The 27,304-nt window shown below is 47.5% G+C and overlaps 1 protein-coding gene across 5 annotated transcripts; it reads right to left on the reverse strand.

The window, feature by feature from the left end:
* PRPSAP1 (phosphoribosyl pyrophosphate synthetase associated protein 1) lies at positions 1 to 25,387 on the reverse strand. Of its 5 annotated transcripts, none has more exons than XM_085077839.1 (11): positions 25,246 to 25,387; positions 24,493 to 24,604; positions 16,635 to 16,687; positions 14,893 to 14,959; positions 10,808 to 10,980; positions 10,286 to 10,401; positions 9,531 to 9,586; positions 8,882 to 9,027; positions 2,909 to 2,979; positions 2,079 to 2,225; positions 1 to 1,461 (listed from the first exon to the last, which is right to left on the reverse strand). In XM_085077839.1, the coding sequence occupies exons 2-11, from the start codon at positions 24,573 to 24,575 to the stop codon at positions 1,303 to 1,305; spliced, it is 1,071 nt and encodes a 356-aa protein (XP_084933965.1). In that variant the 5' UTR covers positions 24,576 to 24,604; positions 25,246 to 25,387; the 3' UTR covers positions 1 to 1,302. The 5 variants fall into 5 exon arrangements, with proteins under 5 accessions (XP_084933965.1, XP_084933967.1, XP_084933963.1 ...); XM_085077841.1 differs by lacking the exon at positions 25,246 to 25,387 and adding an exon at positions 25,085 to 25,156; XM_085077837.1 differs by lacking the exon at positions 25,246 to 25,387 and adding an exon at positions 24,744 to 25,071.
* Between the last annotated feature and the right edge of the window lie 1,917 nt (positions 25,388 to 27,304).

Genomic DNA, 27,304 nt, shown 5'->3' on the forward strand with positions numbered 1-27,304 from the left:
TTAAACAATTCCTGTGCTGTTGAAGCAATTGCTTCCAGCAGCTTTTATTTGCCCCTCACATCAGCAGACTAGAAAGCAGTGTAGGTTTTACTGGAGTGTTTGTCTCAAGTGGAAAGATCACAGTTTGGGAGTTTATCCTTGTATCATCCTGCAGACAAAGCCCGCCACATGCATCTTGTGCTGCTTCCTCAAGTGTCCCCTCCACCCAAAAATTAGTATCACTCAAGAAGGGAGTGACCAGCAAGTCCTACTTCCCTGTGGAAGAAGGCTGAAAGCTGCCAAGTGAGCCTTGTTACAGCAACAGCCCCACTGAACAGACACAGCAGCACTTCAGAGGGCACAGGATCCACAGGAAGCACCAAAGCTGAAAAATCTTACACTTTTTATTGCAGGTTCAGTGTTAGTGTTTTGGAGTGCACAGCTGCATTAGAAGCAGATATTGTTCCAACTTCCCTTCCCCAGGAGACTCTGCCACAAACTCATCAGCCCCAGGCAACTCCAAAAATCATGCCTGGTTTTGCAGTGCAGACAAGTGTCCCAGTGAGGACCAAGACCCTCACGTGACTCGTCACTGAAGAGCAACAATGATCCAAAGCTCGCAAAATGAAAAGGCCAACACATTAACTAGCATTGCCTGCTCTGCTGGGACACACACGTGAGCCTGTTCCCAGCTCCCTGACCCAGGGATGGGAGTAGCCCTGCCAATGGGTTGCCCTAAGCTGTCCTTTTGGGATGTTCCGCTAACTTAGTTTTGATGAAAGTCCCTGCTCTGCTGTGCAGGAGAGGAGAGGCCACTGAGCTGGCACAGAGCTGCTGTTGGCTCAGCTCTGCCAGCAGCACAGCCTGAACATTCCCTTCCGTGCTCTGGGGCATGAGACACAGGCAGAAACAACCCCAAAGGCTGCTCTTGCTGCCCACACAGCAATGAGCAGTCTCTGTTCCCTTCTCACAAGCTGACAGCTACTTCTGTTTAGCTTTTCCTTCTGCCCCTACAGGGCAAGAGATAACACACTAAAAAAAAAAAAAAAAATCATTAAAGGAACTTAAAAATTCAACATCACCTCATTTCTCCATCTCTCTTAATTAAGGTGTAATCCTCCCCATTGCCAGTGGCCCTTTCTATTCACTTGTAAAGTGCTGGTCAGGTTGATTTCTTTTCTATTAGATCTCATGGCTCAAGACCCTGAAAACCTCCACACTCCTACAAAAATAAACAGCTGTGTTATGCCTATGTTTTATGGTATTGCCTTTCCATGCAGATTTCCTTCTCTTGTGGAATCCAGGATGGGGACAGGCTCAGCTCTAGTCATCGACAGTGATGTTGCGGAAGAGATAAGCCATGGACTCGCCGTTGTGGATTCGCCGGATGGCTTCTGAGAGGATCAAACTGATATCCACAGTCTTTATCTTGGGGCACTGCAGCTTCTGCACCTCGTGGGGAACAGTGTTGGTCACTACCACCTATGGAGGGCCAGAAAGGACAGGAAGTTGTGCTGCTGAAACATTTGCCCTCCCTGAGCAGGCACCCTGGATTGACTCCAGGAGGGGTGTGTAGCTGCTGTTTCACAGTTCAGGGGGAGAAATCCTTGAGTATTGGGAAAACAGATTAAAATAAATGGTCTCCCCCCCGTGACAGTCTGTTGAGGGGACCAGCATAACTAGCACTCTCCAACAGGCTGCTGGGTCCATGCAGATTACAGGATCTGACAGCTGTTACTAAGGTTTGAAATCCTGTCCTCTTCATGTACCAACAGTCCCTCACCAGCTGGGGGAGAGGGGCTGCACAGTGAGATGGCAGCCACACACCCCCAGCTGCAGGAAGGGAAGTGTCCAGGCAGGATGACTAATACTTGCATTAAGGAGAAAACACACTCAGGGAACCAGATCTGATCCCAGCAAGTATTAATCACACACAGGGTTTTTTTTTTTTTGTTCCAGTGAAGAACCAGCTAACTGAAAGCACCTGATTAAATGAGTAATTCCAGAGATGAGTTACATGCCAAGGGAAGGACATCAATTCAAGAGTTTTGGTGCCTCCAGAGCCAGCCTGTCCTCTGCAGTCCAGAAAGCAGACTCACCTCATCAATGGAGGATTCCTCTATGAGACGGGGGGCATCTGCTGACAGGAGCCCATGAGTAGCCATCACAAAAATCTTGTAGGCTCCACGCTCTTTCAGGATCTCTGCAGCAGCTACAAAGCTTTCCACGTCATCGATGATGTCATCCTGAGAAGAAACAGAAATAACATCAAAACCAGAAGTTTTCAGAGCCTGCAGGGCACGAGTGGATCTGCAAGGTACTGCAGCTTTGGCTGTGCACACAGATGAAAAATAGAATCCCTGTCTACTTCAGCTGCTGGTGAGGACAGCCACGTGCATGACTAATCTGTGAATGCTATTTCCCTAGTTTAATGACCCTTTTGCTAGCATGGAGAACAAATGTTGTGTCTTGGAAACAAATTAGTCCCTGCACATGCACCCACACACAGTTTATCATCAGCAAGGTGTATGTTTTCCTGGGGTAGGAGCTGCATGTTGATTACTCACACTGCAGCACAGCATAGCAAGTGTGAGAAGCTCAAGTGTGAGAAGCTCAGCAAGTTTTTTGTTTGTTTGGGTTTTTTAATACTTCAGGAGGTTTCTCTGCATGTCCTGGATTATTTCATTACTTGCAGATATCTGACACGTGTAGAATCAAGGGAGCAAGGAAATTTTAGGGCTTAAAGAGCTGAAGTGCAAAGGGTTTTCAACAGAAAGTTGAAATAGCCAAAGCCAGCAGCACTACTGGAGAGAAAAGAGTGTCTAACAAACATGTTCCCCCTCCTGTAGCAGCCATCCCTTTGACACTCAGGGGAAGCAAAGATGCTGTGAGAAAGCCACCCCCCCACCTGCTCCCCTCACACTCGTACCACAATGATGGCAATTCTTCCTCCAACATCTCCAACCACAGTTATTGGTGGTTTCTCCTTGGCCATCATCACTATGGAAGAAGGAAAAAAAAAGAGTCCAGGTGAGTCAGGCTTGAGTCAAACCCCAACAGTTCCATCACACCACAGGCTGAACCTTTAAACATCTTATACTGATGCACAGACAGGCTTTACATGATCCTGACACCCACCTGAGTGAGAAACCCTTGTTTAACCATCATTTTCCTCCTCAAATGAGCAACACTGCTGCATAAAGAGGAAATTCTCTGTTTCTGCGGGGATTTTTGTACTGACCTCAGAAACAATTCCAACTCTCTAACAGCCCCCTCTGCAAGGAGAGCTACAAAGCTGCACCTCGTTTACAGGAAAGGTCAGTGACTTTCTTTGTGCTGCAGCACAGGACTTGAAAAAGGGTCCATTCCATGATTGGGAACAACAAATAGGCTTTTCCAAGCAGCACGTCTCAAAGGGCAGGTGCTTTACAAGGTGCAGCTTTTCACCTCTTGAACTCAGTAAATCATCTGCAGGATCAGAGACTTGCATTGTAGCTCACTTGCTTTCTCACATCACCAAACACAGAAGGGTCTTTGAGAGGGTGTAAGAACCTTAACACCATCTGCTCCAGCAAAGAAAGCTTAAGGAAGTTTGCAGAAGCAAATTTGCTGATTATTTTTTAAGTGGATTAATGGAAAAAGCAGGACAAAATCCAGCTGAAACTCAGTTCTACAAGCTCAGTGCAATCAGCAACTAGATCAAAGGATACACTGACAAGCTGTGCTACCTGACACAAAAGTGAAGAGATGTACTGGGGAATAATATCCATTCCCTCCTGATGCTACTTTTGCACTGACTGGGTTCATGCAAAACCACATCCTGCCAAAATTCCAGCAGCATCATAAAAATACCAGAGATCTGAAGCAGGATGCACTGAGAGTGCCCAGATGCAGCACAGCCTTCAGACTCACACCAAACAGCAATCAGTGTCCAGTACAGGCCAGGGACTTGCTGTCCATCTGCCAAACCCCTCATTTGCCACAGGGTGCTGGTAAATCACAGAAACTTCCAGCATGGAAAGGACACTCTGGTGGGCACACACATGTCAATAGGTGACAATCTGGGCTGACCTAACCACTGAAGCCAAGAGGCACAGCCAGCATTTTGAAACACTTACCTGGCCCACCTTCCCACCTCACCCCCCTATTTTATGCTCTCCACAGTGAGTGCAAAGTGTCCTACCAAGGCACTTGGTGCCTCTCCTTTTGTAAGCTGAGGACGTGCCAGAATTCCAGCCACAGAGGCTTCTCAAGAGCCTCAAGGAGTTCAGACACAGCAAGACTTTTCTCCTTTAGGATAATCCACTTCACTGTAATACCTGAGCAGCAGCAGAACACAAGCCATTGCCCACCAGAAAGCCTGTCTGGATATTGACCTCTGCCCTCCTGGGCCAAAAAAGTCTAGCACTGAACTCCCCATCCTGCAGAGCAGGATGATCCAGTACTATTCCCACATCTCATCAGTGCCTCAGAATACTTAGAGTGCAAGCACAGCTGGGTGAATGAGTCACACTGAGGGATATGATGAAAGCAATTATGAGGACCACAGCTTCGAAGATTCCCGTGTAGAGCTGTTCTTCACACACATGACCTACTCCACAGGCTGGTTTTCCATAAACCTACCAAAACTTATAAAAGGTGCCCAGTAATTCTGTTTTGACCAAAGTTGCATCAGTTATTGCCAGGTTTTACAGTTAAACTCGCAGCTATCTTGGACTGAAGAGTTAATAGACAGCTCTTCATGGCACAGATTCCCCAGCCTCCCTTGCATGGTTATTTCTGAGTCTCCTATAAAATGCAAAGTCATGTCTAAATCCTGAAGGAAAAATATTCTTATGAGAAGGAAGATTATTTGTAGTAAACGAAGATTAAGCACCACGAGAGATAAGCAGATCATAAATTTCAATTACAGGCACTACTGACCTGCTTGGATTAGTTATGAGTTTACTATCTAGTCTGGACACTAATAGAGCTCCTGGTGGGAGCTGTGAAGTATCAAAAGGATTCCACCTGGCTGCCATCCCATGCTCCATGTGTATCCACAGATGAGTGCCATCTCTGTTTACAACAGCCAGGTTAGGGGAAATTTTTCTACACAAATGGTGAACAGACCTAGGGAGCTGAAATTCAGCACTATTTTACTCACAGAGACAGGGAGTTTCAGCAAATCGGTATCCTTCTACCCCATGAAGGAAGCAGACACATTCCTTGCTATGCTTAAAGGCTAACATGGCAACCAGCAACATTAGCAGTGCTTTGCATCTCTGTCTGTTTTTTAAAAGCTGTATTTCAATTTTGGTTTATTTTTAAAGAATGGTAGGCAACGTGTCGACCTACCCGGATCTTAAAGAGATGTTCTCCCTTTTCCTTGTTCAATTTTCTCTGCAAAAAAAAGAAAAAAATATTGCAAGCCAAAGATCTACCCACAACCACATCAAATCTCAAGAGAACTGCTCCAAGGTGATGAGAGTCTACACAGGGGTTAGTGCAGCCAGTTTCTTCTTCAAAATCTTTGGACATATCAAGATGTGCAAGTCGGAACTGCTATGGGGAGGTGCCTTGAAAAATGATTCAAATAATAAGGAATATTGTCTTCCCAGACACAAAACCTCTATTTTTGTAGACAGAAGAGGGTAACAGAAATAAGCCACAGTGATACTTTTGCCTGGTGTAACTCCTTGGATCACATACAAGTTTACGTTAAAGAGTTGCTGACGTTTTCTGGAGAGTAAGAAAAGATGCTTGTGGTATCTGTAGCTTCTGGGGAGGGAGGGAATAAAAGAGAAAAAACTAGACCAACCACCATCTTTTATAAAACAAGGATATCAAAGAACACTTTCATTCAGATGTGCATAATACACACCAAAGTACCACATGTTAAAGGCAAGATCATCACTGCCACTAAGAGACAGCAATCCCAGGTGCATAAACATGTTGCTTTAATTAAGTGGTCAAAAACAGGTCAAGAAATACTAAAATAAATTCTGTTTGGAGTTGACAGTGTGCATTAAAGTGACAATAACTGACAAATATAATGCTGCATTTACAACGGAGCCTGTGAGCAAAAGGCTGCTCAAGAATGAACTGTTTTGTGTAGAGACAGCCTTGGAAGGACAGAAAACATCCCTGTGCCCAGCCTAAACACAGGCAAGATGGGGGTAGGGAAGTAGGAACAGGCCTATTGTCCCTCCAGTTTTTCCCCCAAACTCCCTTTGTGGCAGTTTGCTGGGCTCTGGGACTCAAGCAGACCATTAGCTCTCTGCATAAAGTACTGAATTCCAAAGCCACTGAAACGATTTAACAGATGGTGCTCCACTCTTTTTCTCGAGGAAACATGCAAAGAGTCCACATGCATTTGTTAAGGCACAGCCCCGAGCCAGCTGCAAGCTCAGAGACACAAAAGCACACAATCAAAGGGAATAACCTTGGAGTGACGTCCTGTCTCCAAGGCTCTGATTTCAGGGGTTGGAGTGACATGGGCTCTCAGTGCAGCATTTTAAGTGCAATTAGAAGCACCTCTGGCATTTTTCTCTTGTGGCTCCCTACGAATCAGAATATCTCATCAGGCCACACTCACAGGACAATAAATAAGCCATTACACTGCCTAGCACCCATTAATTAGAGGCACATGATCCCTGCTAGAACAGGGAGAGAAGGTGCATGCCAGGACGCAGGAGCCCAGCCAATTCACCAGGAAGCCCATGGAGAATGGCACAAAGCATGAGCCATTGCTCTGGGGCTGCTCCCAGACACAAGTTTCACCTCTCTCCTGACTCTAACATAACTGACTGCAGCCTCAATTGCCGAGTCTGGGATGTTCCACACTGATATGGCTGTAGCTCAGAGTGGGATGCTCCACAAAGAGTCTCAGCCACTCCCCAGGAAGAGCCCCAATCTTCCACCTGCCAGGCTTAGGTTTGGTCTCTGACCCACAGACCGGTTCTGTTTTGGCAATCAGATGATTTTGGGCCAGTTTTGGGGTAAGGAAGCATCTAGTTCTGAGCAGCAGCACGTGTCTGACCTTTCATAAACAACCACACAGCTGAACCCTGCTTCACTCTGCCCTCAGAGCTTTCACCACCAGGAAGGGAGAGTTGAATAAGGGTTTGGAATGATGTGACATTTGAGGTGGGAAGATGCTTTTCAAATGACTGAATTGGATGAGAAAGGAGGCACAGCAGAGAGACAACTACAGACAGTCACAGCATTGCCATCCCAGCTGCACTTTCACCTCTGTCTGGCAAAGACTGTGACACAACCAAGATGCTTTTAGACAGGCATCACCTCAGAATTCTGCACCTCCAGAACCCAGCTCACTCAAAACCAGGTATCTCTCAGGTTAGAAAACTGTAGAGAAAAGCAACTTCTGAGAGTTTTGGACAAGTTTGCCCTACAATCCAGCCCATGACAGAGAGCTGCCAAGCCACAGCTTCACTGTTTTACATTGTGCCTTAGGCATGCAGGCATCTAAGGTCATTGGTCAAGTGCTGAGTTTGTGCAGGAGATAAAATAAGAAAGTGGTGATACACAGCAAATTAGTTTGTGTTTGTTTAGCTGATGACTGAAAATAATTTTTCCATTGGAATCATAACTCAACTGGACAAGGGCACATTTCTGTATGAGCAACCATTTACAGGGTTCTCCAGCAGCACAAGCTCCCACAGCTGAGCTTCTTTGAAGTGACATGGCTGGAAATAAAAACACACTCACATCAATTCCTCTGTAGCAGACAAATGTCAGCTACTGATATTCTGGAGGACACCATCCTTTTCAGAATAGGAGGGGAAGGAGAATGTGAAGAATAACCATGCAAATTCCTGCTTTCTTGGAAGGGCATGAAAAAAACCCCTCATCAGAAGGAGAACCATAAAGTCCCAAACTTCACTGCCAAACCCCACCTGCCCCCTAAGGCCCAAGAGGAGTTTCACCAGCAACAAAAGCATTATTTAACTGATTGTACTCTAGTGAGACACAGCTGGGGTGACGTAAAATGCCTGCAGTCTTACTTGCCTTCCCCTCCATAAGCTACCCACAAACTGGTTGGATGTTCTCCCTAAATTTCCAAAAACGAGATGATTATCAGCAGCCCCAACCACTGCTGGTGTTGCCACACACTGCAGCACACAGCTTTTCCCACAGGCACTTCTCAGCCACCTTCCTGCTCCCAATTCTCTCCTAAAACCACATGCCCAGAAAGTTAAAATCCTCCCAAAAGGGAGCTGGATTTTGATTGTACTGTTATTATTTGACTGCTGCAGGAATACAAGCAATCCTGAGGATGGCATTTCCCAGAACACAAGTTTCCTCTTTTAACTTTGCTCTCTGCTCCCAATCAGCAGCAAGAGCACAGGAAGCAGGTCAACAATGCTCTTGGAGAACCTATTCACCCCAGCCACACAAACCTCAACATCTTGTCAAAACAGACGTTGGAGCATGATCACCTGGGTGCCAAGATTAAGAAAATTTCCAGCAGTAAAAATAGCTGCAGCAGAAGGGAAGACAATAGAGCAGCCTTGCCCTCCCCAGTGGAGCCAGCAGCCTGTCTCAGTGGTTGCTCTCTCCTTACTTGCACTTTTGCATCTCTTTTGTTTCATCAGCTCAATACATTCTGTTGTTGAATACTGTAAAAGCACCAGCTTTATCAATGATTTGTCAGTCTAACACTGGAGCAGGCATAGCCAAGGAGAACAATACTGATGGCTCTTTATGGCCAGAAGGAGTCAAATAAAAACCTTCCCCTGTGACTTCTCCTACTCGCTGAGATCAACCTTTCCATGAAAAAGATTCCACTGGCACAACTGCCTTTAGGTTGGTTACACCTACACAGATAAACCAACTGAAATTTCCCACCAAACCCTTCTCTTTTTTTCCCCCAAAGGTAAGCAGAGAAGCTTGATCTTACATGGCAGCTCCAGGCCAGGATGCACAGTTGCATTTTTGAGCATTGGAGGGGAGTGCCGCCCGTCGTCCATGTCCTGCTCCGTGCACTGAGCCTCTCCATGGATCACTGCCAGCCCCAGCCGCAGCCTCTCAGCGTAAGACTGAGCCCTGCAAGACAACAACAGCCTCTCAGGAAGCTGCTGGGCTGATGCAGCTTCACAGCCCACTACAGCAATTCTCTCCCAGGCCAACAGCAAGCAAAGGCTGCACCTCTGTGGCTGTTTCTCTGCAAGGAACTTCACTGGAAGTGACTCCTCATTCCTCGCTAATATCCCAAAGCCCACTCTAGCCCTTGGCTCCACACAGGGTCTCCTGTGTTCCTCCACAGGCTAAATGCTTTCTGAGATCATCAAGCACTGCTGAAACTCAAGCAGCAAGTCTGACCCCAGGTGAACATTTCACTGAGACCTCCAGAGTTTACTCCCATGGGAGTGGGAATACAAAGTTCAGCTGCCCATCTGCACCACATCCATCCCATTTCCAACCACAAAGGAATTATGACCAGATTGTCAATCCATCGGCCACCCTCCCATAACTTTCCCTTCTATATTTTCCAGGAGGTTAGGTATTTTCCAAGTTACTTTTAATCAGCTAGCAAAGCATCCATTTACCTTTTAGCAGCACCAGGAGATTTGGCTACAATGACTGCATTTCTGTAATCTGGAATCTGGATGTGATAAAAAGTTAGTTAATTAAAGAAAGACCTTCTTGCTGGGCAGTAACTGGTTTGATACATGGCTGAATAATTACACCCACCCTCCTCCTCAGAACCAAATCTTCATTCTGTGACAAGAAACTAGAGAGGCAATGGCACTTGCTTTCAACACCAGAAATTGTGTATTCTGCAAAGGTGGGAATGTTCACTATGTTTAACCCTCCCCATATGGAGAAGCCTTGCTCTCACCATGTGGGAATAAATCATCATCTTTTGCACATGGAGAATAAAGCCTCTGTGCCCTCCTCCCAGCCCTGCTGTGCTCAGCATTCCTACACTCAGCCCAAGACAAAGTCTATCAATAATTCAGAGCAGTCAGAAATCCAGCACAGCACAAAGGGAGAGGGGAGGCAGTTTAACAGGATTTCAGAGGTGATTACAGCAGGAGCATAAGTAGCATCTCTCAAATGGCACTAACTCCACAGAGAGCAAGCTCCTCTACTTGTGCTGAGTTCAATTTCTATCCAGCTACAGTCATCCAGTGTAACATCTTCCCATGAAACACGCAATAGGTATCCCCTAAGAAGTTATTAGCATAAGGATTGACCTAGGCTGACACCACTACCTCACTTAAGTGGAGGTCAAGTGCTGCCTTCATACTAATATGAATTCAGACAAGTCAATATATATATAGAACTAGAGTAACCTCACTTCTTCCTGTATATACTGAAGCAAGAAAGGGGATGCTCTCAGGTTGTCTACTGGAAAGCTGAAGAAGCCTTGGATTTCCTTTTGATGAAGATCCATAGTGATAATGTGTGTTAAACCTAAAGGGGAAAAAAGACAACTTATTGAAAATATTCCCACATGGCTGCAGCTCCTTCAATATCTCCATTTTCCAGCCTGTTTTAGCTATTCCTCAGACTATTATGCCATGCCATAAAATAATCATAAACAGATTAACACAGAAAGTTCCACGGACATAATGAGAAGCAGGCACATAATGCCACAGCACTGGGCTGACACTGTATTTCACTATAACATTTCTAGGCCACTTCCCCAGGCGCAGGTTACAAAGAAACACAAGAAAGCTGAGGAAAATGAATTCTCCCAAGGTGGCTTAAGAGCTCAGCAGCACATGCCCACATCAAACAGGAGAATGGAGGGACAAATGACCTTTGGAATGCCCAGCAGCACCAAGCCTGCTATGCTGCTGCTCCCTGGGACACTCACCTGCCTTGGCAAGCATTGAAGCCAGCAGCTTGCAGACTATGGAGCCCCTCTTCCTCATTTTGCTCTGTTTGCTGTAGGGAAAGTAGGGGATGACCCCAATGATGTTCCTGGCACAGGAAGTCTTCAGTGCATAGGCCATGATCAGCAGCTCCATGACAGCAGTATTCACATCTCTAGGAGATTTGAACACAATTCCAAATATTAGCAGGTGTTTTTCCCATGCATTTCCTTTGCCATTTATACCCAGATCTCCCCCTACTAAAATTCCAAGCAAATAATGCTACATCTTAGGCTAATGTATGCCAGACCCAGACTGCAGCCACACAGCTCCATCCATCATGCCACAACAAATTACAATCAGCTCTTACACATACAGGACATGACGCCAGCACTCAAGAGCTGTGGACTGGAATTTGATTTTATGTTCTAACATAAGGTGTATGATGATTTCCCTCCATCATCAGACAAAAAAAGAGCTTTTTATAAAATTTTCTTTGGAACAAATGTCACTTGATACAATGTATTTTAAAATAAAATAGTGTTTTAAAGAAGCAGCACACATGTGGCTAACACAACTTCATCCACATTGGATTTCTTAGGGTATTTTTCTCTTTAATAGTAAGGCAGGTTATTTTTCCTGCCTTAAGAAATACTGCATTTGGAGCAGCATAAACTCCAGATATGGCACTTTGGTGGACATCAGCATCCCTTTAGTTCCTTAAAACCAACACCAAGAGACACTGTCTGCATCACCACAGACTGACTCAAGAACTTTTGGGAAGTGAAGAACACGTGCTTCAGATGGCAGAGCAGACACTGCTGCAACACAGACCCCCTTGCCTGGGGGGTTTCCAGCACGGACAGCTTCCAGTGACACACCATGTCCCCAGCCTGGTCAGCAGGACAGTGCTGTAGTGGCTCAGCTGTGCAGCCCATGGTGACAGGGCAGGGGCTGACTGGGCCAACTTTCCACACAGCAGCAGAGGAATAAACAGCACAGAGCAGCCTAAAGCTCTGCAGAGCTTTCTGGACATTACCCAGACATTGCTCAGGCCCTGTTTTCCTCCTGAAACAGCCGCCACAGACAGCCTCTCCAACTGCTCAGAGACATGACCCGTGACAAACCTCTGACCATTTCCATTTCCCCATTGCTCTCCCTTCCTTTGGAAATTAACCTCCACTTGTGCCTCTCCTTTTGTGAAACTCTGGGTCTCTGTTGTCCTGCTGGCCCCACCAGCCTGCGCACACAATGCCATTTACACACAAGAAAGCTTTGTTGGCTCTGGAGCACCCAGCCAAGAATTACATAAAACACAGCCCCCTGCCACACGGGACAACGAGCAAACAAAGAACTGTTTCTTCCCTTTGGTGATTTAGCTGTGCCAGTGGGGCTGTGAGAGAAGAAAAAGATGCTACTATCAGTGTCATACAAAAACAAAGTGGTCAAACTGAAGCCTATTTAAAGTTCATCTGAGAAATCCAGTATTTTTCATCATTATTTTTCAACTTAATCTTTGAAAATACTTATCTATTCACATGGAAAGCAGGTAGAAAACAAGACTGAGACTTCAAAAGGCACCAGCAGTCCTGCTGCTGCTGCAGGACACCAGTAGCCATATTGATGAAGTTATTCAAGGAGGAGCCTTCTCCCAGTATTCAAGCAGGATCCCATGCTGGGCTCTGGGAAGCTCCTGCAGACCAGCTGGCACAGGCACTAGGCAGAGGTGGATGTGTCTGTCCCTCCTGCAGGGTTCAGGATGGGTGGGCTGGGGTGGCTTCATGCTGAACCATCACCCTGATCTGTTCCTCTGCAAGGGACACTGACTCCAACCAAGGGCACCAGCTGGGGGAAATTACATTGGTGGGGGAAGCTCAGCCCCAGCATCTCCAAAACACTTACCCAGGGGAGCATCCCAGTCTCCTTGCTGCCCTCCCCACCGCCTGCCTTAAAGCCATGCTCAGTTAGTTACTGCTCGGAGAGCTGAGCCAAGACCTCACACAGGGGCTGGCAGCTCATTACCAGGACACTCAGAGACAGCTCAGCTATCCCCACATCCTCCTTACCACCCCAGAGCCTCCCTTGCTGCTCCTAACCCCTGCCTGGGCCATCCCTGGACAGTCCTGCTCTGGAGGCAGAGCAAACACTTTATGTGACACTGTCCATGATGGACTTTGCAACAATCAGCACCAACACTTAGCATAAAAAGGCTCCTTTTGCCTTTAGGGTATCATCACAAAACCACTAACTCGTTCATTTTTCTAAGCATGAGCTTTTTGATTTTGCCTCACACAAATGCCAGTCCACACAGCAGTCTTGGATGGCACATGTCTTTGTCAGCTTTTTTTTGGTTGTGCTACAGCTTTTAGGACAGAGAGCATGTAAATACTCAGGTCTTTCTGTTCTCTCTGTGCATTCAAGATGCAGACTGTGAATTCACATTGCAGCGTAACAAGGTTGTTTCCTTCTCTACTCCTTTTCTACCAATTCCTAATATTTTCTTTTTAAACCACTACTGGGTGTGCAAGTCCTATTCTTAGATTATTCCACACAGTTGCTGTTTTGAGTCTCCTGAAAAGCTCCCTGAAACCCACAGCAAAATTGAGATGTCCTTGAAGCTGTCCTCTCTAGCAATGCAGCAAGGCACAGCTGCAGTTTAGGAATGAAAGATGACTTGGCTGCACAACACTGGCTCCTCACCTGGAGGGCCTTGAACATTTTGGCTAACAAATACCCATTTCTTGGCCCAAAACACTGAATTCAGTTAATGGAAAAACAAGGGGATCAACAAGTTAGAAGCAAGGGGAGGTTTTCCCCTCCCAAAACCTTTCCTGTCCCTAATGCTGAGTTACCTCTCTCTGAACATTTGATTTGTTTCATGCTTACACAGCTCTCAGTTACAAGTTATTTCAGAGAACTCCCTCAGAAGGGACAACAGAATGGCACCATTCACCCAAAACATAATCCTACAGCAGGGGATTTTCATCTTGCAGAGATTTAGCTGCTCCCTGAGGGAGGAAACACTTGGGGCATCTCTGGAGACAGATGAACCTTAGGAAAATGTTTCTGCCTGCGAGAGGAATTCCAGAACTGAGTAAGCTGTTCTAGTAGTCCTACTGATTTCTTTACAACAGGCCAAGCACTTCACAGAGCAAATGAACTTGAATTCTCAGCGGGGTCTATTTCTTTGGCAAGCAAGGAAAAATCCTGTTTCCAGGGAATCCTGCCACCTGCTTGAGCTCTGCTACTTATTACTTCTTGTGATCTCCAAAATCTGAGCAAAATTTGGTAACTATCAGAGTAGGAATAGCCTTGTTTTTCTAAAAATACAATAGGCATCCTATCAATACCTCATCTCTGAAAACAGCACTTCCCCTACTCACAGCAGGTCAATTTGCAGTTATCATTTATATGTAGGCTCCCTTCCCATCACCCTAGTGTTATCCCATCACTCTTCCTGAGCCAGCAAGGAGCAAGGTTCCTGGGGTTACAGGTGGTTTTCTAGCCCCCTGGTTACTTGCAGCACTTCTTTTACTCCAAGCCTAGAACAGCCCAAATTAAAATCCAAAAAGGCCCACCATCATCAAGAACTGTACAAGCACAGGAGGGAAAACTATGGGCTTCCACCTGAGCTCAGTTTCACATCACTACAGCAAAAGGGAAGAGTAATCCAGCCCGTAATGAAAGCAGCAGCTGCTGTTTGATGCTGCTTGGTAGTTGGAAGGCAGAAGAAATCACCCATCCTGGGATGGAAATGCCAGTCAGAAATCACCAAAAAGCTGAGCCTGAAAGGTCACCAACACACAGACCAGGGAAATTTCACTGGAAGCCATCAGCCACTCCTGTTCTTGCCTCAAATTACACACTCCAGCTATTTGATGGGAAGCATTTCAGTGTTGCAATCAATCCCCTGGGAATGTGAACAGCCTAACACTACATGGGGGCCTTAGATCTAAAAGCAATGACAACACTGCAAGAGTTCCACTGGTTATTGTGCTGGTTAACAGTGAGCAAACCACTGAACAGTCTGTTGATCCAGGTATTCAAAGCACATCCTAGGTGTAAAACCAAGACACAAATGCCTCACCTGGGGATTGTCTGTATGATGAAGATATCCTGTCCCCGGACAGACTCTTTTATTTCAACTCTTGTTTCTGAAAAAGATTGAAAACAGAGTGAGTTTTCTTTCCAAACATCAGGTTGACAGTGACAACACATCATGTTTTAGCAGCAACCTTGGCCCCTGGTCAGGACAGATGAGGACTCGCTCCTTTGCCCTTTGTGCACAGAAATACAGGGATGAGCCAAATGGGTTTTCCAAAGGCTGGTCCTGGATAGAGCTGGCATGACATACCAGTGAGTTAGCTGTATTTACAAAGCAAAAGCAGGCTGAATAGCTGTTTATTTTTCTTAGAATTTAGAATTTTAGAATTTAGAAATTTTTCTTAGAATTTAGAAGACAATTTACCTAACTCTCAATGAGAGATCCTTTTCATGCCTCCATGGAGTGCTGAAAGCTGTCAACAGCACATTCATTAGTGAGCAATTAACCACCCAAGGCAGAACAACCTTCAGTTCTTCCCAGAAGGTAACTCAGCTCTTTTGCACTTTGCTCTTGCACAGCTTACCATGGGATCAGTTCCATGCAGGCTGGAGAGCTCAAGGCAACACCAGCAGCATCCAGTTCAGAACAAGAACTCCCCAGTTTCACTATCAAGGTCAAGACATTTCAACACTGACACAAGCTGGAGGTCTGGGTTTCTGCTGAGCACCACTCCTACAGTCCCTGACTCAAACACAAAAGCTGAGCCCCAAGCAGCTCTGCAAAGCCAAAGCAATGACTTTAGGTTTCCCAGGGTGCCTGCCTTAGCCACTCATTTCCCACACAGTCATGAATCAGAGGGCAGGGATAAGCAAAAGGAGAGAAACAGCTCCTCAGCTATAGAATTCCAAGTCTAATTGCCTGGGCCCTGGCAGTAACCTTCCAGGACTCTGCTGAGAGCAGACTGATTTGCTGTGCAGTGATGAAGAACGACTTCAGACCTCGTAGCAAACAACCTGATTTTAAAACCAACCCCAAAGGGCAGCGAGCTCTCCCTGGCAGGAATGCACCAGCCAGCTCAGCCATAACCACAGCAGCTCACCCACTGTGAGGCCCATTCAGGCTGCAAGGGAAGCAGCACTACCACAATCTTCCACCCCTTCCTCTAGCCTGTAGCAGTTCTCTGGCTCTACTCTTTGTTGCAAACAAGGTAACAGAGGTCTTGAAGCAATAAATGACTCTTGGCCACAGAACTCTGTTGCCCAATATCTTTGTGTTTTAGCCAAGCATTTGAAAATGGACACTTGCAGAGTGTTAACCTGTTTAAAAACAAAAGCAAGCTCCAAGAGGCATTTTCCCCAGCACAGCCCTGAATTTGCACTTTTAAAAGCAAAGGCAGTTGTAAATTCTGTGTGGCAGGGAAGGGCTTAAAGATAGGGATAATTTAAAAGTTCACAAGGCAGACACTGAAAAAGCAGGGCATTGCTTTTAAACCTGGAGATGTTTTGCTCAGCACAGGAGCATAAAAGATTTGGCAGCAGCTAAAACCCAAGGCAGGACTCTAGAGGAAAGTTTGCAGATGGGCAAGCAAACAAGATAACAAGGGAAAACACAGAACACGTTCAATTGCTTTGTCCAAGGTCAGCCATGGAGGTTTAGCACTGCCAGGAGCCACAGTAACATCCCAGCTGAATCACTGTACTTCTTAGACAGGTCTGGTCAATGGAGTTACCCAGCATTTCTAAGATTACCTCAAAACAGTTGCAAAGAGTAGAGATTTCTCTTACCTCCATTGGTTTCCTGGTACACAACAGACTTCCCAAGCTCAGCACCGAGACGCCTGGAGAGAAAGAAAGGATGTTAAAAATGGAGGAATGCAGCAGTTTGTGCTGCAAAGCAGGGACTGGACCACGTTACACACCCCCAAAACACAGCACTGCCCAAGAGGGAGCTGAGTGAGAGAGCCAGGCTGCAGAACTACATGTCCTCCCCTTTTTTGGGGATCTCCTTTCTTCTGTTGTCCCTGAGAGGGCCCTGGGACACACCACTCTGCAGCAGGTGACTGCTGTACCCAAAGAGCCAGTCCCTGTGCAACTGACCGCAGGCTGTGACTCCTGATGGCAAAGGACACCTTGCCAGACTGTGTAATGCCCCCTTGGGTAAGTCTGATGTGCAACTAGAGTTGAATGATTTACTCAGACTCAATTAATGGCACCTGAGTCACTTTTTTTGACTCCCACATCTTTTCCCTTTTTTTCCTCCTTAAACCTTCTTTCTGAAATAACTGATTGAGATTTTAACTTTTTTTTAAAATTTTTTTCAAATTACTCCTTGCTCTTCTCAAATATCAAATCTACAACATTAATCACTACGCAGATTAGTCACCCCCTTTCTAATTTCTTTCTTACAAAACAAAGACTGACTTTGAAGCGCATTTTAAAAGGCTCCAGAATGCAGACTTTTCCCTCAGGTGACAATTCAGTATTTAATTGTACTGACAAGTAATCCATTAGTAAGTACTTAAAGGCATTTGTGCTTTAACCCAGAGCCTCAGCTGTGAGACCCTGCAGCAGTGAGATGCTTGGGTCAAGTGGGATGGAGCAGGGGCAATTCCCTCCTCTCCCAAGATCTGCTCAGTGGTCATGGCCACACAACAGATTAGGAAACAGTTTGTGCCTGAAAAATACCTTTGTCCACCATGCTGATTATGGCAGCAGTTTCCTGTCTGCACTTGTACTGTATTTACCTGGATATGTGCCAAAATTCTGCAGGTCAGGACTAACCCTAAATAAAAAGAGTCCACATCTGCTGCTGGGTTTTTTTTTTTTTTGCTGGTCTACAGCCTTCAGCAGTCAGTCTCTCTCCATCTCCTTACCCACTGGCTCGGCCTTGCACTTCAATTGTCACAAAGATTTGTGTTTTCAGAAGTGAAAGAGCAACACAGGCTGACCCTGGCACGCTTCTGTCCTATCAGCAACTGCTGGGTTCAGCTGTGAGCCAAAGCTGGAGGTCCCAGCTACAAGCTGGCCTGGGGAGTGTGCCTGGGACAGCTGAGATAACAGACACTCGGATGCCACGGGATATGTTTGCTTAGCTAATTCCAAAACACATCTCTGGCACACACACCCTCCCCACCATGTGTCTGGCAGCATGTTTTGCAATGGCTGGGCTGGTGACTAAACTGCCACCTCGAGAGCTGTACGTGCCAGACTGTCACCAGCCCAGCTCGGGTACCAACTGCAGCATCAGCCTGCAGCTGAGTCCAGACAAGTCTCCCAAATCCCTAACTGAGCTCTTCTCAGCCCAGCTGGGTTGGAACTTGCAGCTGCAATGCAAAGGCAACCTCAGTACCTTTGGTATCTTCAAAAAGAGCTGGCAGCTGGTCAAGTAAAGGCAATCCTGGGCACCTCAGGATAGACTCACAGGAGAGGTGAGATTTGCAGGTGGGATCCTGCTGTCCTGATGATGATTGTCTGGCATTTGCAACCACCAAGCTTAGTCCTAATCACTGCTAAGGCATCCAAGTCCAAACAAGCTCAGAGAAACACACACACATACACACACCCCCAAGCAGTGTGGTGGGAAATGTTGAATGACTCACACTTGTTCCTCCACAACTGCACAGCAAGCCTTGCAAGCTCCCTTTGGAGGCACGTGGGCCCTGACTTCACTGCAGACAGCACGTTCCTACCTCAATACTGGGAAAAAAAAAATCTGTTGGACACACTGTGCAAATGCTCTTAGTCAGCCCTGAATCTCATGGCAGGAAGGAAAGCTTCAAAACAAGTCCAGCCAGACTCATCTCAACAAAATACCCCTTTGAAGGTGGCACTTTCAGTGCTAAGTGGTGGCAACAAAACCAGGTTTGTGGTGCCCAAGGGGAAGTGGTCCCACGTTGCACTGGGGGAGATTTAGATTGGATATTAGGAAACATTTCTTCCCTGAAAGAGCTGTCAAGCCTGGAACAGGCTGCCTAGGGAAGTGGTGGAGTCACCATCCTTGGAGGGATTTAAAAGACATGCAGATGAGGCACTTGGGGATGTGGTTTAGTGGTGGCTTTGGCAGAGCTGGGTTAACGGCTGGACTCAAAGATCTCCAGCTCTGATTCCATGATGTAGCCAGCAAGAAGAAACCAGAGTCCAGTGCTCTCCTATTCAGACTGTACAGCAGCAATGCAGTTTCTGCGCTGCTGAAACAAGAAATCAGAAAGGCAAGTTTGCTCCCCCATGGCAAGAGGGACAGACACTGAAACAGTTTGGCTTGGGGCACTAAAAGAGCTCAGCTGTCAAACCTGGGTGCAGGGAGCAGAAAGACAGGACACAGATGCCAGCTTAGAGGAATGAGCAGCTCTGGTCAGACAATAAATCCCAGCTCTGCTCCAACTGTTGACTGCAAGTACACAAGAGCACTGGATATGAGATAAACCTGCCCATGAAAGTCCCAGATCAGCCCTGCCTGCAGTGCTCCAGAGTCCCAGGAGCCTCAGGCACAGCAGGATGCACAGGAAGCTCCCCCAGAGCAGCTGAGGTATGTGCACCCCAGGGGCACACCTTGCACCAAATCCCTTCCTGAAGGCTTCGGTTAGCCAAAGTATCAGCCAGGGAAGGAGTTTGATAAACCTTGACTGAGTCAAGCATAATAAAGAGTGGACTGTTGATGCAACTCCTGCTGTAAAGCACCAAATTCCAGAGGACTTTTATCAAAAGGGATATTTGCATGGAAGTCAAGGGCAGGGCACAGCCTTATCGACCACACAGCCTGGCAGCAGCCACAGAGTTCAAAGATAAATTTCCCCTTCCTATTACCTCTCCCTTGTTTTCTCTTCCATCCCAACTCTTTTCTCTCTAAATCCCCTCCATCCTGAAGCTCCCAATTGGCTGTTGTTGCTTTAGGGGACAGAGGAATTGAACTGACAGCAAGAGCTGTTTTCATCCAGCTTCAGGACTAACAGCATAATCACATGAACCCGGGCTACCACAGTCACTGATCACTCGTCTGCAGACACAGGCAGATCTGCACTGGGACAAAGAAGGTAACCCAGACCACACACCCAGCAGAGATAAAGCTGCTTCTGGGAAAAATAACATTTTAGGTCCTGCAATAAATCACCTCTCCAAGCAAAATGAGCTGCTATCCTTGCACCAGCTCCATCACTAACTCATATCAACTCCTCTGGGGCATGACAGCATTGAAGAGGAAAAAAAACCTCTTTATGGCTTTAAAAATCCTACTCAGAGGAGCTGGCCAGTAAAAATTCCTATTGATCTGGAATCTGTCTGTAAACACTGCCCAGGAAGGATGATCTAACTTTCCGCAGTCTCAAAACATGCCAAGAGGATATTAGGTTGTGAATACAAAAATGTTTATAAAACCTGTCTCCAATTCACATCTAAATGCAAACAGCTCAGGAGTCACCTATAGTTTAATGAGGAAGTGACACACTGCAGTATTTTAGGAAACATTGTGAGGCTGTATCAGATTGTACTTTAAAATGCTCCACTGAAGACTGTCAAAAATCACAAAGGATAGCCAAAGAGACTCCATGTTCAGCTGAATCAAATTTCAAGGGGCAAATGTATTCGCAGTATTTTCTGCCATCAGAGCCTGTTTCAGTGCCACTGAGAAGAGCCTCAGCCCAGGCTGCCTCCTTCTCCTCCTCTGTGACCAGAATTCAAAACATTTGTCAGGTTATCTCCAAAGGGAGCTTCTGGCCAGTTCACAGTACAAACATTCAATTTTAAGAGAAATCTGCATACAAAGCCCTTAATTATGATTATGATTTTATTTTGGCAATATCCTCTTCATTATAAACACTTTCCTTCGTCTCAGCTCTGCAAACTTCCAACTCTCCCAACACCTACAGACTCCAGGAACTTGCACAGGCTCAGAAGGAGCTGGAGCTGAGGGTAGAGGGTCTGTGCTGTGCCTGACCATGGCCAAACCAAGCCACAGCCTGACTTTGAATTGCTTTTCAAACTTTAGCAAACCTTTAAATAAAGATCAGTCATGGTCCAGCCAGCACAATGGCAGCTCTGCAGTGCACTTCCTAATCCCCCAGCACAAGAACAGCCAGGAAAGGGAAAGGGAATGGCAGCTTCCTGAATACAATCTGTTCAGATACCCTCAAAACTATCTGAGCTCTCCTTTACCTCTCTCCATCCACCCAGCATGACTTGATATTTGAAGAACAGTCCCTGCTGCTCATCTGCCACTGGGATCACTTGTTCCAGCCATGCCAGAGCCATGCAAGCCCAACTACTGGCAAATACCAGGCAGATTTTCCTCTACTCATACCAGCCCATTCCTCATGAAGGAATTTCCCCACAAGCCATGCTGGCCAGCACAGAAAGCTCCACACGAACCCATCATGTTCAACCATGTTCTGTGCTCTACCTAAACTGCACAGAGGTGCTCTGACTTCCCTCTGCCACCCTCTCCTGTGCTGGCAAGATGACCTAAAGAGTGTATTTCCTACCAGAAATCCTCCTGCAGCTGAGGGAGGCTGCTGCAAGTCCTCTGAATGTATTGTTTCACCCAAAAGCAGGGCTCACCTCCCACCCAGTCACAGAAAACAGCACCCTGGGTTTAGCATTGTGACCCAGCTTCCTGCAGCCAGGGATCAGAGCACAAATCCCCATGTATTCCCCCCTATTCCACGTTGTTTAGGCTCATGGCAATGCTTTATCTTCAGATCACCAGCATTTTCCACGCTGCAAACTGAGTAAATGTCTGGAATACTCACATCCACAGTTGGCAGTGAGACAGTATCACATCCCACATCACGGAGTTACAGGAGCACTGGGGAGGCATTAGCAAGATTCAAGCACCAATCCCCTCCAACCCAAACACATAAGCAGTGAGTAGAATGTGATATTTGTAGTTTCTGAGCCAAGCACTGCAGTCAGAGGGAGACCTAAATGCATCTCTTGGACTAAAGATCAAAAAGATCTGCTAGACCTCCCTCCCCCCCAGCAGCACACAGGCCCATTAGGGATCAGCACTGGTCACAGAAATTATCTTTCTCCCCTCCAAATGCAGCTTGCAATCAGGTGCCAAGTGTCCTAATTACAGCAGCAGTTTTCTTTCCATCAGGGAAAGAATTTAAAATAAAATAATCATCCCTCTTAATTTATAAGTGAAAAGTAAATACATGGGTTTATTTATGTTTCAGTGGTGCTGAATCTAAAGAGCATCTTCCTTATTTCAGTTTTCACAAGGTATTTGGTTTTCACAGTCCAGCACCATCTCCTCTCCCTTGCAGATACTACCATCAACTTAAGTTCTGAAAACCTAAAGTGAAAGTATGACTGACCATTACTTTCCCAGAACCAGAGAATGCTCAAGGGGAAATGTAAAGATCAGAACTGTGCCAGAACATGATGCTCAGAGCCTGAATCGAAAGCAGCTCTGGAAGTTTTGCAATAAACAAAGTGAGGAGGTAAATCAGGTGCCTGAAAGCTGACACTGTTCCTCTCCAGGTCTGAGATGTTAAAAACTTTGAGCCAGGACTACTGAGGTAGAGATTTTAAATTCATACCTACAGGTAAAGAACACAGCCCAGATAAACAGGTATCTCAAGGGGCCCTACTCCTAATATTGCGTGTTGTTTTAAAGTTCTTTTACTACTTTTACTCAAGGTCATAAAAAAACTTTAAAAAGAACGCACAATATTAGAGGACAGACTCACCCTTGTAAGATTGCTCCAACTCTATTTAAAGGTGCAACTGACCTCCCCAGCAAAGAACAGGCTAGGATGTGAGGCAGGGGGAAAGGCAGCAGCCACGCATCTTTTGCAACCTGAAAGAACAAGGGATGTGTTACACATCAGCTGAAACAGCCCTCGAGCTCCTAAGGGAAGGCAGTGCAAAAGCACTGCACTAGATGCTGAAAATACCTTTAATTTTGGGAGGCTTTTTACTGTGAGCAAATCTGCACTGTGAATGGTTCCAGATTTTGCCCCCACAACAAAGATAAATGTCCTTAAGCCTCAGTTAAGCATCAGCTGTGTATCACAGGGCTGTGCTTGTGCCACCACCAGAGCACCCAACACTGATGGCAGAGCCAAGGGAAAAACCCCACATCACCCCTATTAGAAATTTACTTGGTGAGAGACCAAGGAGGGAGCCAGGAGGTCACTTTGGATCTGGATCTTGTTTCTTTTCCCCCCAGAGCATCCCTGGGATAACAGCAGCACGTCATCCCAGCCAGCGCCGTGGCCTGGGGAAGCCTCTCTGTGTCTCTTCTCATTTCATCTTTAAAAAGAAGGGAGTTATTTTTAAGACAGAGAGCAAGGAATAAGGATTGCCCGTTTGCTCTTTCAGTCCTGAGAACTCGGAGCTTGTCCCCAGGGGAATTCTGCTGTGCAATGTTGATGCAACAGGACAAGCCCTGTAAAACCCTGTCCCATCTGTTGCAGCAAAACTTACTTTTTTATACAGAGAGACGTTAGTTTCAGAGTTCAGTGAAGGGAAAGCGATAAAGAACTGACCAAATATAGCAAGAATACGTGAGACAAAAAACCAAAGTTTTCCACTCGCAAACACAAGGGTCTTCCTCTTAGCCTCACACTCAGAGTCCATCACTATTATCCAACACATACCCCAGCCAAAGAGCCAAGTCAGCTCCGTGAAGATAATCTGTGCTAAGGATTGAACACAGTGTTTATTAAGTGAGCAGGACGAACAGCAAAGTGTTCTTGCAGTTTAAGGTGGCAGCACACCTGTACTTAAGTCATGTTTCCAATTTAAGCACGCCCTTGGAGATGAGAATGGGACAGCAGCTGCCTAGCAAAGATAACAGGGATGCTGTCAGCTGCAGCAGCAAACAGGCAGTGAGACCTTTCAATTTTGGGAGCAGCTGCCTATGAACTGGAGCTGAGAAAGAGCAGAAAGAAAATCCAAATCCTGTTCTAAGGTAACAGCCCGATACACAAACGACCATCCCAGAACAGCCCCTTCAGCTGGGACTGCCCTAATTCGAACAAACTAATTCGACCCAAAAGTTAACTGCTGGGGGAAACTCAGCGCTCTGTGCACCAAGAGCCCCATTTCGGAGGCAGCTGTCACATCCCTCACTCAGCAGGACCCAGCACATCCATCCCGGACAAGACAAGGTCAAACTCTGCCCAAATTGATGGGCTGAAGAAAAAAGGGGCAGACTTTTATCCTGAACTAAACAGCACATGCTGCCCAGCTTTCCTACTCCCCAAAATCCAGGCTGCTCAGAGCAAGGTGCTGTGCCGAGGTGCACACGGACACTCCCTGTGCCCCAGGCACCGAAGCTGCTGGGAAAAACAAGGTCAGGAGCCGGAGAAAGTTTTGAGCATCTCCCAAACACGCTTAAAACGCTTTTCTGAGGTTTGTCCAACCAAGTTTCACCTCCTCCCTCCCCAAAAGCGACAGCCCGTGCAGCACCCCAGCCTTTCCAGCAGTGAAATGGATGTCAGAAGAAGCAGAAAGCGGCGGGTCCTTTCCATCGCTGGCTCAGGCAGAGCTGCCGAAGATCCCCAGGGCAAAACCTCCACAAAGGTGCTCGCAGCAGCCGCCTTGGGAAGGCGAGGGGATGCCAGAAGCTTCTCCAGCCGCTCGGCAGGGCTCCTGGAGCCGGGGAGCGATGGGGGAGAAAGAAACTTAGCAGGGAACTTACTCCGTGATCTTCTTCGCCAGCTCGGTGGAGGCTGCGGTGGAGTTGGCCGAGAAGACCCGGTAGCCACTTCTGGCCGCGTTCATCGCCAAAGAGTCATGCAAGCCCCGTGGAGCTCGAAAGTGAGAAAAAACAGATTTATAAGGCAACAACAGCTTCCGTGGCATCCTTTTCTTTCCTCCCGGCCGCGATCGCCGCCCCTTAAGGGGTGGGGAGGAGGAGGAGGGAAAGGAGGGTGGGGAGCTCTCCGCTACCTATGGACTCGCTGGTCCATTCCTGCGGCAAAGTATGAAAGGGAGGGTGGAAATTATGATCTTTAAAATAAAATGGAGCGGCAGGTGCCTTGGGGAGTGGAGGGGGTGGGCAGGCAGCGGGTAATCCCCACACTCCCCACACCTCCCTCATGCAAGAAGGGAGGGATGACCCCAAAGGGAGTGAGGGTGGCAAGGTGGAGAGGGGCTGCCCTGGCTGAGGGAGGAAGGTTAGGGGGGTTCCTTGTGATGCAGCAGGGCTGGGCCGGGTCTCCGTAGCGGGGCACACTGCCCCTGTGATTGAAGGGTCCCTGAAGGGAACGCTGCCCTCCCGCTCCCCTCACCCAGCCGAGCGAGTTCCGCCGCCCGGCCAGAGCGCCGCTCGCTCCGCCGCCATCTTCTCGGCGGGAAGAACCCACCCCCGCCGCCATCTTAGGTGAGGGCACCGCAGCCCCGCTCACCCCTCACGGCGTCCCCTCCCCGCCTGCCCGAATAGCGCCGGTACCTCGGGAAGAGAGCGGCGGAACTTCCCTCCTCGGGGGATAAACGCGCTTCCCGCTGCCCGAGGGTTACTCACAGCTCGGCCGCCTCCCGCTGCTACCCGGCGGTGCGAGGCACGGGTTGAACGCTGTGGCTGCAGTGCCCGTGCCTAAGATGGCGGCGGGGGAAACGGAAGCGCGGCGGCGGCGCTCTGGCCCCGCTCTGTAGCGGGCGCGCCGGGAGGACCAACCCAGTCCGGCCCAGCCCAGCCCGGCCCGGCCCGGCCCGCAGCTCCCGCGCCTTTCCCGAGGGAACGATCGCTGCCCGGCGCTCCGGTGTCCCTCTGCAATGGGGACAGAGTTCTCGCGGGTACAGCCACTGCATGGCTTAGTTAAACAGGCAAGTTCAGCTCCAACCCATCTGGCAGAGCGCTGGGCTGACCTTTCCGTGCACTGAGTGTGCTTATAGATAACATCTGTAACACCTATAAATTACATCTATTAATGCGTACATTTATTGTTATATAAACAATATGCACATTTTATATGAAAAATACTATACAAAATATTGAATACTGAATACATAATGTACGGTATACATACCGCATAAGATGCATGTCATAAAATGTGTATAGTAATCATATATAATATATGTATTATATGCTATATATTTTATCTGCATGGAATATATATATATATATATCAAGAAATATATAAGGAGGAGGGGAGGGGAAACTTGGCTGAACGTATATATATATATGTATTTACTTTAAAAAAAAATCTATATACAGTATAAATCTCAGCCTTGGCAGCTGGGAAAATGAAGGGAGGTGACAACACTGCTGGGATCCATCCCCTGTGGTCAGGATGGCTCAGAGCACCCCACAAGGCAGCAGAAATGAGGATATATGGCAGAAATTAGATGTCACAGGGAAGGCAAATGGCATTAATTTAATCACCAGCATCACCCCACATCACTCGGTTCACCCTGGAGGAAGAGGTTTCTCCTGGCAGTGCTCTAAGTTGCTGTGCAATATCATTGTCCCTTGGTCTTTGTCCTCCCAGCTGGGAAGCCTGGTGAGCTTCATGCAGGACATGGAGGAGGTTCCCTTCCATGATCCAGTGGCTCTCTGGCTGCTCCAGCTGTGGTGCCTCCAGCAGTGAGTCCCTGTCACAGACATTTGGTGCTCAGCTGGGAGCTGCAGCACTGCCTTCAGCTCCCTTGCACTGACACTTCATTAAAGGTTGTCTCTCTCCAACATCCTCGATGAAAACGAGACAATTGTCATGTCCTCTCTGGACGCCCAAGCACCAGCATGGAGAGTTTTGTCTCCCTCAATCATGCCTGGTGGTGCCTTACCTGTCCCTGCAGTTCCAGCCCCACATCTCCCTCCTGACATGCCTCTTGCAGGTCCTCCTGTGCCTGGTCAGAGCAGGGGCTATTCCAGCTCTGCTCTAGGGGCTGTTCCAGCTCAACTCCCACATTCTGGTTCATTCCCCTCAAGGCGAGGCAAGAGCTGACAGCATCAGCTGCCCGAGTTCACTCTGAGGAGGCAGCACAGCCAGGGGTTGGATTTGGATCAGGCCTCCAGGCTGGCATCATCCTGGGATGAATCCACAGCATCCATGTGCCAGGCAGCCCAGACACCCATCCTGGGCACCCTGACCCCTTCCTGGGCACCCTGACCCCAGGCTGAGGGCAGTCACAGCACCCACGGTACGGCCAGTCACTCCTCACAGCTTGCTGGCTTTGTCCTTCAAAAAATCTGGGGGGAACCAGATTGTTTTTGTGATGTAGGGAGCTGGCTGCTTCCTGAAGTCCCTCCTGCACCCACCAGAGAAATGGCAGTTCCCAGGCAAGCAGGGACATCCTGCTGCAGGGACACCCAAGCAGGGGGGACATACCCCAAGGGTGGGAAGGGAACCCTGGCACTGCAGGAGCCATGGCACATCCCTCTGCAGAGCACTCAGCTTGCCACCAACTCCGTCCCAGAGACCTGCTGCTGCCCTCCTCTATAAAGCCCTTCCCTGCCTGGAATCAGGCCTGCAGAGAAGGAAGAGCTGTTTATCCCCTTCAGCACAGCT

The sequence above is a fragment of the Lichenostomus cassidix genome, chromosome 18, assembly GCF_008360975.1.
Source record: "Lichenostomus cassidix isolate B80296 chromosome 18, HeHo_3.0, whole genome shotgun sequence".
NCBI classification, from domain to species: Eukaryota; Metazoa; Chordata; class Aves; order Passeriformes; family Meliphagidae; genus Lichenostomus; species Lichenostomus cassidix.